This window comes from Papio anubis, chromosome 5 (assembly GCF_008728515.1).
Source record: "Papio anubis isolate 15944 chromosome 5, Panubis1.0, whole genome shotgun sequence".
NCBI classification, from domain to species: Eukaryota; Metazoa; Chordata; class Mammalia; order Primates; family Cercopithecidae; genus Papio; species Papio anubis.
In genome coordinates this window covers 30,749,803-30,761,505 of record NC_044980.1, presented here as the reverse complement: position 1 = coordinate 30,761,505, position 11,703 = coordinate 30,749,803, and the positions used below count along the sequence as shown (strand labels likewise).

Genomic DNA, 11,703 nt, shown 5'->3' with positions numbered 1-11,703 from the left:
CCTTGGCCCAGCTGTCTCAGGTTTGCTTTTTAATTCCCTCGGTTTCCTGTTCCGGAGGCGCGGGCGGCGCCACTGTCTTGGTGCCTGGAGTAGTAGCCTGGCTTTTCTCTGACGGCGACCTCGTGGCCCGAGAGCCTTTTATAGGTAAAAAGGGGACCTTGCAAGTGTTCAAAGAGAGTTTCCGAGTGTCAGGATTTAAATGGGGCTGGAGTCTCCGGGGCTGGGGTGAAAGGCGTCCGGGAATTGGGGTCGGGAAGCCCTACTTCAGATCTGCAGCTTAAGGGCAAAACAGCGACCCTAGGCCTGGATCCCGCAAGTAGGTGGAAGTGAAAAAGGAGACCTTTCCTTCATTTGTGGAGCACACACTATGGTCCAGGCCTGGGGCCGTCCGGCTCTCGGAGGGGAGCGAGATCCTGAGCTCAGCGCCTGCCTCGTGGGGCGCAGCGTCTGGCGGGAGATGCAAACAGTAAATATGCAGTTACGAATCAGGATGAAGGTGACTGCCCTGCAGATCCACCTGGGGAAAGAGGGAGTTCTCAGTAAAAATGTAGTCACACTTTACAATTCTTTTTACATGCACTGACGTTCCTGGCTGTGTTAACTGTTCAAGACAGCTCCCTCAGTGTCTCTGCTTCCAAACCGCAACCGAGAAGAGACAGACGGAGAAAAGAGTTACTTTTCCAGTTGCAGTGAATTCCTTGACTTTTGAATTAAAGTCTGCATCCACAACATAGCCGGACTATGCCTTCAATAGGTCAATTTCATGATTAGTATTTTTAGATTTTCTAACTACAGAAACATCCATGAGGATCTGGCGGTTTCACACTGTGCAAGAGTGTTCATGACAATGACTTTTCCCACCCCTAGGTGCAGCACACACCTTTGTGTTCCCTTAAGCCCTGAACATACCTCTTTTTTGTGTGTTTATTGCATTATTTTGCAAGTAATTTTAAAATACTTGTATGTGGGTTCTGAGTTCCTTGAATCCTACAGGCTGTGTGTCTTACTTATCTCTGAGTCTACAAGGCCAGGGATAGTACTTCCCATGTATGGCTCATTAAATATTGCATGAATCAGTGAAAAGGTCTGCTTTCTGTTGCAGAGATACATGGAAGGGAAATGTACAGTAGCAACATGGAAACATATACTATTGGTGAGACAGTAAACATATATTGACCACCAACTGTGTGTAGGTTCCTTTTCCTGGGGATGTGAAGGATACAGAAATGACTGTGAATCAACCCATATCATCAAGGAGCTGATAATCTAGTGGAGGAGTTAGACATGTGCATACTTCACTGTGATGTGAGGCAGCCTCTGGTAAGTGCTGTAGAAGAATTAAGTATAGACTAAGTCTAGACGGAATGGGATTACCTAAGGGAATCAGGAAGGGCTTCATAGAGGAGGTGGCATTTAAGATTGGTAGATAGATAGAAAAATCACTGGGCAGATTCATATGTTGGGAGATTTTTTTTTTTTTTTTTTTTTGAGATGGAGTTTCGCTCTTGTTGCCCAGGCTAGAGTGCAATGGGTGCGATCTGAACTCACTGCAACCTCTGCCTAGGGTGAGAAATTTTAGAAGTAGAACGGGAGCAAAGAACTAACTGGTTCTTTGTACTCGAATGGTAATCCGTTGGGAAAACATGGGGTAGTAGGGTCTTTGTGGGGAAGGTACTGGAGAACAAGCCTGGGTGCAGAGTCTGTAGGGCCTTAAATGCCAAGCACAGGCTTTCAACTTGATTCTGTTGGCGGTAAGTAGCCTCAGGAGCACCTGTGTGGGCCCTAGGTTTATCATGAGGGTACTGGACTAGATAATAATAGTCAGGAGTCAGGCACAGTGACTCACGCCTGTAGTTCCAGCTGTTTCGGAGGCTAAGATGGGAGGATTGCTTGAGCCCAGGAGTATGAGACAGCAGTGAGCTATGATTGCACCACTGCACTCCAGCCTAGGGACAGAGTGAGACTCTGTCTCTAAAAAAAAAAAAAAAAAGATATTATTTGGTGCCTATTATTTATTAAGCACACTGATTGCTAAGATAATCTGAAATTATTTTCATTGGCCATTTGAAAGTCTACATAGTTAAGTTCTATTGGTGAGACTTTTAGTTAGAAAGACTTTAGGAAAATGTTTCTATGTTAAAGCTTTTTGTACTCAATATTTATGTGAGTTTTTTTTTAATGTTTTGCTGAAGTTCAAGTATTTGGAAAATCATTCATGTTTACAGTGTTTTTCTGTGGGAGGAACTGAAAATGAAAATCAAGAATCATAACTGTTGTGTTAACAAGATTATGGTTATGTTTGAATTTGAATGCTGGTCGCACTGTGATTTTTGTGTTTGGTCTACGCCTACATTTTTTTTTTTTTTTTTTTTTTTAAACGGAGCCTCTCTCTGTCACCCAGGCTGGAGTGTGAAGCTCCGCCTCCCGGGTTCTTGCCATTCTCCTGCCTTAGCCTCCCGAGTAGCTGGGACTACAGGTGCCCACCACCACGCTTGGCTAATTTTTTGTATTTTTAGTAGAGACAGGGTTTCACCGTGTTAGCCAGGATGGTCTTGATCTCCTACCCTTGTGATCCGCCTGCCTTGGCCTCCCAAAGTGCTGGGATTACAGGCGTGAGCCACCGCGCCCGGCCTATGCCTACATGTTTTTACCATGAAGGAAGTGAGAGTATGAAGGGGGAGAGGGGAAATGATTTTTTTCCCAAGTCTTTTAACAAATTAGAGATGATCTATGCCTATGATATAAGTCTTTTTAGCTGCTGATAGTTTTGAGTTGGCAAAACTGGTAATAATGACATTTTAAAATTTAAGGACATTAAAAATTTAGCTGGAAACTTTAATACAGTTCAACATACTTTGAATTTTGTTAGTAGGCTAAGTGTATTGGAAACTGCAAAATCAGTGTTATGGTAATTGCAGAAATATTTTGTAGCATTGGAAGTTTGGGAAACATATTTATGTCTGTTTTATTCTTTCTGTTTTTTAGAGCTTATATTCTCTGTGGAAGATGTGACATACCCAGGCGGTGCGTCATGATGCAGGGCAACACATGGTGAGTGCTGTGATGGGAATGGCAGTAGTTTGGGAGAACCGAGAGAGGAGCAGACATTGGTGCTGGGCTATGGAGGGTGGAAAGGATTTAGATACATGGGGAGAGGGGATGATGTGCTCATTCTTTCAGCAGTGGGCACAATACAACAGAGGGCCATGCACAGGGCTAGGAAGCCAGACCAGAACAGTTAATAGACATCCCAGAGCACCACCCTGATAGCGCTTGCAGTTCCGAGGTGCAGGCAGACATTAAAGGTGGAATTAGGGCCGGGCGTGGTGGCTCACGCCTGTAATCCCAGCACTTTGGGAGGCCGAGGTGGGTGGATCGCGAGGTTAGGAGATCGAGACCATCCTGGCGAACACTGTGAAATCCCGTCTCTACTAAAAATACAAAAAAATTAGCTGGGCGTCGTGGTGGGGGCCTGTAGTCCCAGTTACTTGGGAGGCTGAGGCAGGAGAATGGCATGAACCTGGGGGGCGGAGCTTGCAATGAGCGGAGATCGTGCCACTGCACTCTAGTCTGGGCCACAGAGCAAGACTCCATCTCAAAAAAAAAAAAAAAAAAAAAGAAGGTGGAATTAGGTCCTTAGTAGGTGGATTGTAATTATTGTAGGACCTGCCAAGAAGCAGCACAGAGGATTGTGAGAGCAAGGAACCTAACGAAGCCCTGGGGTCAGTGACAGTGGTTATAGAAAGGCCAGCAAGGATATTATTGTAATAGCCATGCAAGAGGTGATGGTGTGAAGTAGTTGAATTCAGGAAATATTTATGAAGCAGAAACAATAGGATTTTTTTCTTTATTTTTTTATGAAGGGATAGTTGCCGTATAAGTGATAGCAATTTTAAAATAAATTTTTAGCTAAGGATGGGGGGTGAGGGAGGACAAGTCAGATGATTCCCTGGTATATGTCTTAGGACCATTAATGGTGTCATTTATTGAGATAGGAAATACTAGGAAAAGAGCAAATGTTTGTCTTAGAGGGGAAGGTCATTAATTCCTTTTAGCATATGGTATGTTGAATTTGCAGAGTCAGTGAGACACTCAAGGAGAGAGATGGGGTTGGCAATTGGCAGGGTGGGTCTGGAACTCAGGAGTTGTGGGCTAAAGGTGTAACTTGGGAGTTACTGACAGATTGGTGTTAATTGAAGCAGTGCAGGTGGGTAGCATCACTTTGGAAGAGAGAGTGAGCAGAGTGCCTGGGCTAGACCCCAGGAATACCAGAGGGTTAAAGTCCCGCTAGCAGAGAAGAAGCTGGTATGGGAGACTGCCAGGAGGAACAGCCTGAGGAGTAGGAAGGCCACAGTGAAGGCGTCATGTCAGGAAGCCAAGAAACGCATCCATGGGGGTGGGGGCTAGGGAGGCAAGTAGGGAGGTATCTGGGGTGATTGCTGCACAGAGATCAAGCAAGGTAATTGAAAATGACCTTTGGTTTTCAAGACAAGGTGGACACTGATCATGTCACTTATTGGAGTGCTGGTAGAAGCTGAAGTTGGATTGGAGTGAGTTGGAAGTATATACGGTTTTGTCTTAGCTTGGGCTGCCATGACTAAATGTTACAGACTGGGTAACTTAAACTGTAAACATTTATTTCTCACAGTTCTGGAGGCTGGCAGTCTGAGATCAGGGTACCAGCACAGCCAGGTTTCTGATGCATGCCCTCCTGCCTTGTAGGTAGCTGCCTTCTTGTTGTAGTCTCACCTGGCAAGGGGTGGGTGGCGGGGGCTTCTTTTTTCTTCCTCTCTTTATAACGGTACTAATCCTATCATAATTACCTCTCAGAGTCGCCACTTCCATATAGCATCACATCAGCATTAGGGTTTCATCAGCATTAATTTTGGGGTGGACACAAACATTCAGTCTGTAGCAACTTTTTCAGGTCATTTGACTGTGAAGGGAAGGGCAAAGAATGGGCAAAGTCAAGGGAGACCTGGAGGCCAACGAAAGTACTTTATATTGGAATAGACCCAAGCACTTTCAAATGCTGATGTAATGGGTCTGGTAGCAGGGAGAGGTGGAGGATTGCAGAGGGAGGGTGGTAATCCCAAATATGCATTTGGAAGTGGGAGTGGGGTCTGGGGAGGCAAGCCCCCTTGTTCTTGTGAGGTCAAGATCAGAGGGGAACTTGAGCAAAGGCATAATAGCGAATGGTGAACAATGGGATATTGAATTCGTCATTTTGGAAATGGAGCAGCTTTAAGGAATGGTCGGTCCAGGGACTAAACATGGCAGTGGGCTGTGTGGCCAAGAAAGGGGAAGAGGAGTTTATTGAGCATGAGGGTTTCAGATATTAGCAGGAACTCAGTGTTAAATGGGTGGTATATTCCAGTGGCTTGACTAGGCGGTCTTTGAGTTGCTCATCAAGATGGTCAGGCATTTGTGAAACCCTGTTTACATAGTGAGGATTATTTTTTAAAAAAAACTTTTCCCTTTTTCTTTTATGCCATGAAGTCACAGAATGTCATTCCACCCGGGACGAGGGTGTCCCCGAGGACGAGGAGGACATGGAGCCAGACCCTCAGCACCATCCTTTAGGCCCCAAAATCTAAGACTGCTTCACCCTCAGCAGCCTCCTGTGCAATATCAATATGAACCTCCAAGTGTCCCTTCCACCACTTTCTCAAACTCTCCAGCCCCTAATTTTCTCCCTCCACGACCAGACTTTGTACCCTTCCCCCCACCCATGCCTCCATCAGCACAAGGCCCTCTTCCCCCCTGCCCAATCAGGCCTCCTTTCCCCAACCACCAGATGAGGCATCCCTTCCCAGTTCCTCCTTGTTTTCCTCCCATGCCACCACCAATGCCTTGTCCTAATAACCCCCCAGTCCCTGGGGCACCTCCTGGACAAGGCACTTTCCCCTTCATGATGCCCCCTCCCTCCATGCCTCATCCCCCGCCCCCTCCAGTAATGCCGCAGCAGGTTAATTATCAGTACCCTCCGGGCTATTCTCACCACAACTTCCCACCTCCCAGTTTTAATAGTTTCCAGAACAACCCTAGTTCTTTCTTGCCCAGTGCTAATAACAGCAGTAGTCCTCATTTCAGACATCTCCCTCCATACCCACTCCCAAAGGCTCCCAGTGAGAGAAGGTCCCCAGAAAGGCTGAAACACTATGATGATCACAGGCACCGAGATCACAGTCATGGGCGAGGTGAGAGGCATCGGTCCCTGGATCGGCGGGAGCGAGGCCGCAGTCCCGACAGGAGAAGACAAGACAGCCGGTACAGAATTGATTATGACCGAGGGAGAACACCATCTCGCCACCGCAGCTACGAGCGGAGCAGGTAAACCACTTGTGTGTAGTTCTTTAATGAACTACAGAGGCCCAGACACAGTCATTCTCCATTTATGGCAACCAAACCGAAAGGGTCCAGTAGTGCATTTTGATTTATATGAGGAAAGGAAGCACACTTTGGACTCTGTTTTCAAGAGGAAGAAACAACTGACAAGTAAATAAGTTGATGTCAGAAAAAATTGCTTTTAAAAAGCATTCCAAATATATCAGTGTAGATTCATTTCAGTTAATATAAGACTTTCACTCTGCATAATACAGTTGGCATTTTAATGATGATCCCATGAGTTGAAAGATCTTGTATTTTCTGTGTTAGCATAGATTAAATTATGTTCAGTGTGATCATCATATCAGGTTATAGCATTTGAGTGTTTTTGGAACTGGCGATTTGCATGTTAATAAAGAATCAAATTAGGTAACAGGCAGGACTTTCTGATTTTTAGGATAAATGGAAATTTATTGTACATTGTTGCCTTCTTGGTTGGTTTCTTTGTAAAATGAAGTAAAATTATTTACACATTATGAAAGTTAGTGTTTTTCTTTCTTTTTTTTATGATGGAGTCTCACTACGTTGTCCAGGCAGGAGTACAATGGCGAGTCTCAGCTCACTGCAACCTCCGTTTCCTTGGTTCAAGTGATTCTCTCACCTCAGCCTCTCAAGTAGATAGGATTACAGGTACACACGACCACACCCCGCTAATTTTTTTTTTTTTTTTTTTTGAGACGGAGTCTCGCTCTGTCACCTAGGCTAGAGTGCAGTGGCGCGATCTCCGCTCACTGCAACCTCTGCCTCTGGGTTCAGGTGATTCTCCTGCCTCAGCCTCCTGAGTAGCTGGGATTACAGGTGTGCACCACCACGCCCAGCTAATTTTTGTATTTTTAGTAGAGACGGGGTTTTGCCATGTTGGCCAGGCTGGTCTCGAACTCCTTATCTCAGGTGATCAGCCCCCCTCAGCCTCCCAAAGTGCTGGGATTACAGGTGTGAGCCACCGTGCCTGGCCTAATTTTTGTATTTTTAGCAGAGACAGGGTTTTACCATGTTGGCCAGGCTGGTCTTGAGCTCCTGAACTCAAGTGATCGACTCACCTCGGCCTCCTAAAGTGTTGGGATTATAGATGTGAGCCACCATACCTGGCCCAAAATTGCTTTTAATCTGATTTTGTTGCATTGAAATGGATTCTTACTGAAGAAAGTTGTAGTTAAAAAATACTGTTTTATTCTATATTACATTTCTTTTTTCAAAAGACCAAATATGTATAAATATGAGAGAAATAAGGTTTCAAGGAGGCATTTCTAAAACTGGGATTCTAGCTGGGCTTACAGAAATACTCTGAAGTTATATGCAACTTTTGTGTGTGTGTGTTTTTCTATAAGGAAGCTTACATCAGATTCTTAAAGAGGAGGGTGTGAGTCTGTTACCCCAAAAGCCTAAGAACCATTGGTTTATATGGAAAAATAAAAGACACATATCAATTGTGCTAATGTTTATTTATGCCTTGGTGAACTCTTACGTTGATGAAGATTTGAGGTCTTCTATTGTCAAGCTAATAATGGTGCTTCTCTTTCTTTCCCCAGTAGTGTACTTACTTTCATTGTCTTGTGGAACTTTTGTGCTGAAAGTGTTTGAGCTCCCCAGACCAAGTGACTTCACTATGGGTTTGCAGAGAGCTGGTCTTGGCTCTTGTTGCTCTGCCAAACAAGAGCAACAATTCACATCTGTTTCCACACTTTTCTCATGGCTCTATCAATTTGGCTCTGACTAAACATTTTGCCAGTCAATTAAATGATAGTGGTCATTCTCTGCCTTGAAGAGAGGGATTAGTGCTTAGAAGGTTCAGAAGGAAAATGCTTTGTTGCCTCTCCCTGGTGGCCTGGTAGAAGGTAGAAGGGAATGTGTTTCTTGTAGGGATGACTGATTTCTGGTGGGCCAAAGCTGAGTGAGAGTTGGTAGACTTTAAAAATCTTTTCAGCATGAACTACTGTTTCTGGTCAATATTCTGTGATGTACAGAATACATCACAGAGTTGGCAGAGTCATAGGCATGTGATAGTTTTTTTTTTTTTTTTGGAGACAAAGTCTTGCTCTCGTCCCCCAGGCTGGAGTGCGATGGCGCGATCTCAGCTCACTGCAACCTCTGCCTCCCAGGTTCAAGCGATTCTCCTGCCTCAGCCTCCCGAGTAGCTGGGATTATAGGCACTGCCACCATGCCCGGCTAATTTTTGTATTTTTAGTAGAGGCGGGGTTTCACCATGTTGGTCAGGCTGGTCTCATCTGACCTCAAGTGATCCGCCTGCCTTGGCCTCCTAAAGTGCTGGGATTATAGTCGTGAGCCACCACTCCTGGCTGGCATGTGACAGTTAATGTTACTATCATTTTTATGATAGTTTTGTAGTGCAAACGTAAACTGGAAAGAGTAATAGGTAAATAGTTTGTAAATAGTTCTCTTCAGACTCCAAAGTAATTGTTAATAATTTCGTTTCTGGGGAAACATTTTGCAGCAAGCATTCTAGATAGTGTTTTATTTCCCCTTCCGTTTTGAGATGCTGTAATTAGAGGAGTTGTCAGGGCTCTGCTGTAAATCCTAAATTTTTCCATCAAGTCTTCAACTTTGAGTTATGTTTTTGTTTGAAGAAACTCGAATGTCCTGTGAATTGAGGATCTCAGTAAAATCAAGTGTCGTAAGAATTACTTCTAACCTGATTTATTCTAAACCACACTCCTTTACTATGAGGATCTATATCTTTCTAAAATGGTCTTTATTTATATTCGAGTTGTTTTATAATGTGCTTGGGGAATTTGTTTTGGAGCTGCCTAGTGGCATAGCTACATTAGAATTGGCTCCCTTTGGGATATTAATTAGGTGGAATATCAGCCATTTGTCTTATATGACATGCTTTTGTGAAACAAACATGGAGCACATGAAGTCCTAATATACCTTCTAGAAGTATATTGGGAAAACGGAATCTTCATAAATTTGGACTGTGTTAAGTTTATGCAAATTCTATAGTCTGTTCTCTGGCTGCTCCTCCCCTGCTTCTTGGGGTAAGTGAATCTATCCTTTTACAAATTCTGTCTTCCCTATTTTTCTCTGCCTCCAAAATGTGGTTGAATAATAATTGCAAGATTGTCTTAGGGTGGACTGTGTTTAGAAAAGGTCTGTGAAGAAGTGGGTATATATATTTGTTGTCATGAAAAATGAAAGTTACTCCAGGGGATAAGGAAAGAAATCGCTACAGGCAAATGTAGTGCACCAAGTACACTGTTGAGCAGAGTGGTAAGGAAGTGTGCCCTGGGCTTCAACTAGCTGGGGAGCACTACCACGCAGGAATTCTCACCGCTGTCCTTGGAACGGTAAATGTGTAGCTATTGGAGAACTAGCCTAATGTACCTAAGGAATATCTTAATGTTTGCAAACGAGGAAGCATCTTGGGAAAAGTAACACAAACATAGCTTTCCTTGCTTTAAATGAATTTGTCTTAATAGTGTTACTAATGTTATTTATATCCAAATTGGTCTTTTCAGGTCCTACCCACTCAGAGGTACTAATCATCATTAGAAGTGTTATTCTTAAATGCAAAATTCTATTGGCTATATGTTAAAAAACAAAAATTAGAAATATTCTCTAATTAGAATTTTTATTTAGAAATGTAGGCAATTATTCTTTTCAACAGCCATGTCATTACAAATTACATATATCTTTGACATGTGGCGTGGTTCACTAATTTCTATACAATAACTAAAATTTACTGCCCAAATGTAAACTGTGATTTTAGAAATGTATGAGATGAAGAATGTAGAATCCGAATCTCTGACTGCTTTATTTGGGTCAGCTGGTGTATATCTGAGGATTGTGTATATATCAGAAACATTATTCAAAGGAGTCTTCCTTTAGAACAGGGGAATCTTTAAGTGGAAAACAATTTCTATTTTAATACTTAAGCACTCACTGATCTCTGTCAGTTTTGTAAGTTCTATTTTCAATGTATCGACATTTCTGTTTGGCGATAGGTTGGGGAATATTTTTGAGTTCAAACATTTTTATGGTCTTCTTTCTGGACTCAGGTTAATCTAGCATTTTATTTTTCCTATTTTAAGATTGGAAGGTTACTTCCTTTAGACTTGTAGTTCTGATTCAGTCACACGGGAGTTCAGATTTCTCTTCTAGATCCTCATTGTTAAATAGGCTCAAAAGCTATTAATATTATTAAACCCCAGTTTTACATTGGAAGGTTTTAAAAATTCCTCATCTATTTTTTTTACATTAAGTAAGCCCAAAATCTCCATTTAGTTTTTTTCCAGATGAAAAATAGCATTCAAGTGACTTAGTCATGGCCTCATGGCAGGTTAGTGATAGCTGGAACTACAACTCAAGCATATAAGCCATAAGCATTAAGAACTCTTTCATTATAGAATCTTGTCCTAATTTTCACTATAAAAGCTTTATAATTTATATTTATTTGATGGGTGAGATAGAGCATTTTCTAGAAATCAATAGGATGTGGAGTTCTTTAGAGTTTTCCCTCTAGGTTAAATAACCAAGGATTGACTGATTGCAAGGTCTTAAGGGAAGATTAGGATAAGATTCCCATTATTGCATAGCATCACGTATGACTGCTTTCTTTAAAGAAAACTGCAAAAATTGTCCAAGTTAGTTAACTTCTGTAAAGTGAAAAGCTCCTTTATCCTCTAATAAATTAAGAAGGCATAAAAATGTCCCCTAGTGAATAGTGCCTGAAAAATTCATAGATGTGGTCCATTTATCTAGAAGATGAATTCAGTGAAAAGAGATGGTGTTTTTGAGTCTTTCTGTTGAAAACAGCTCTGTGTATTAATTCCTTTAAGAGAGCGAGAACGGGAGAGACACAGGCATCGAGACAACCGAAGATCACCATCTCTGGAAAGGTCCTACAAAAAAGAGTATAAGAGATCTGGAAGGTAAGCAAGGAGTTGACACTGAAAGAAGTCGTAGGATTATCTCCTTGAATTCAAATTTTGTGCTTGTACAGAGCAGCAGCCAAGTCTTCATAATGGCCTCAGAGTCTGTCCAAGGTGACCTGCGAAAAGCTAAACAGCCTTTAATTTAAAAAACTTTACTTTCAAGATGCATTGATTATGCCCAGGGAAAATCTTGATACATTTCCAAAAATTAGAAATTATACAGACCACTTTTTCTGACCACAGTGCTATAAAACTATACATTAATAATTTTAGAAAACCTTGGAAATTTATAATTATGCTCTTAAATTTACATGTTTCAGAAAAAAAGAGCAAAACTGCAGTCATATTTTCATTAGAAAATGACATTGAGATTGCTATCACCCACAACTTAAAGGGTGTAATCAATTCTATATCCCAAAGTAAA

General features: G+C 42.4%; 1 protein-coding gene across 9 annotated transcripts in view; it reads left to right on the top strand.

The window, feature by feature from the left end:
* The first annotated feature begins 11 nt into the window (after window positions 1-11).
* Window positions 12-11,703, top strand: part of DROSHA (drosha ribonuclease III) — a 138,199-nt gene continuing 126,507 nt past the window's right edge. For 5 of the 9 annotated variants that reach the window (XR_002522468.2, XM_009208207.3, XM_009208205.3 and 2 more), the window contains exons 1-5: window positions 12-144; window positions 1,194-1,320; window positions 2,986-3,051; window positions 5,500-6,333; window positions 11,184-11,276. Coding sequence is in view for 8 of the 9 variants with exons in the window: in XM_009208207.3 (XP_009206471.1) it covers window positions 3,032-3,051; window positions 5,500-6,333; window positions 11,184-11,276 (947 nt within the window). In the remaining variant the exon portion in view is untranslated. Of the gene's footprint in view, window positions 145-1,102; window positions 1,321-2,985; window positions 3,052-5,499; window positions 6,334-11,183; window positions 11,277-11,703 lie in introns of all 9 variants that reach the window. The other 4 variants (XM_009208206.3, XM_009208204.3, XM_009208202.4 and 1 more) reach the window with 3 other exon arrangements.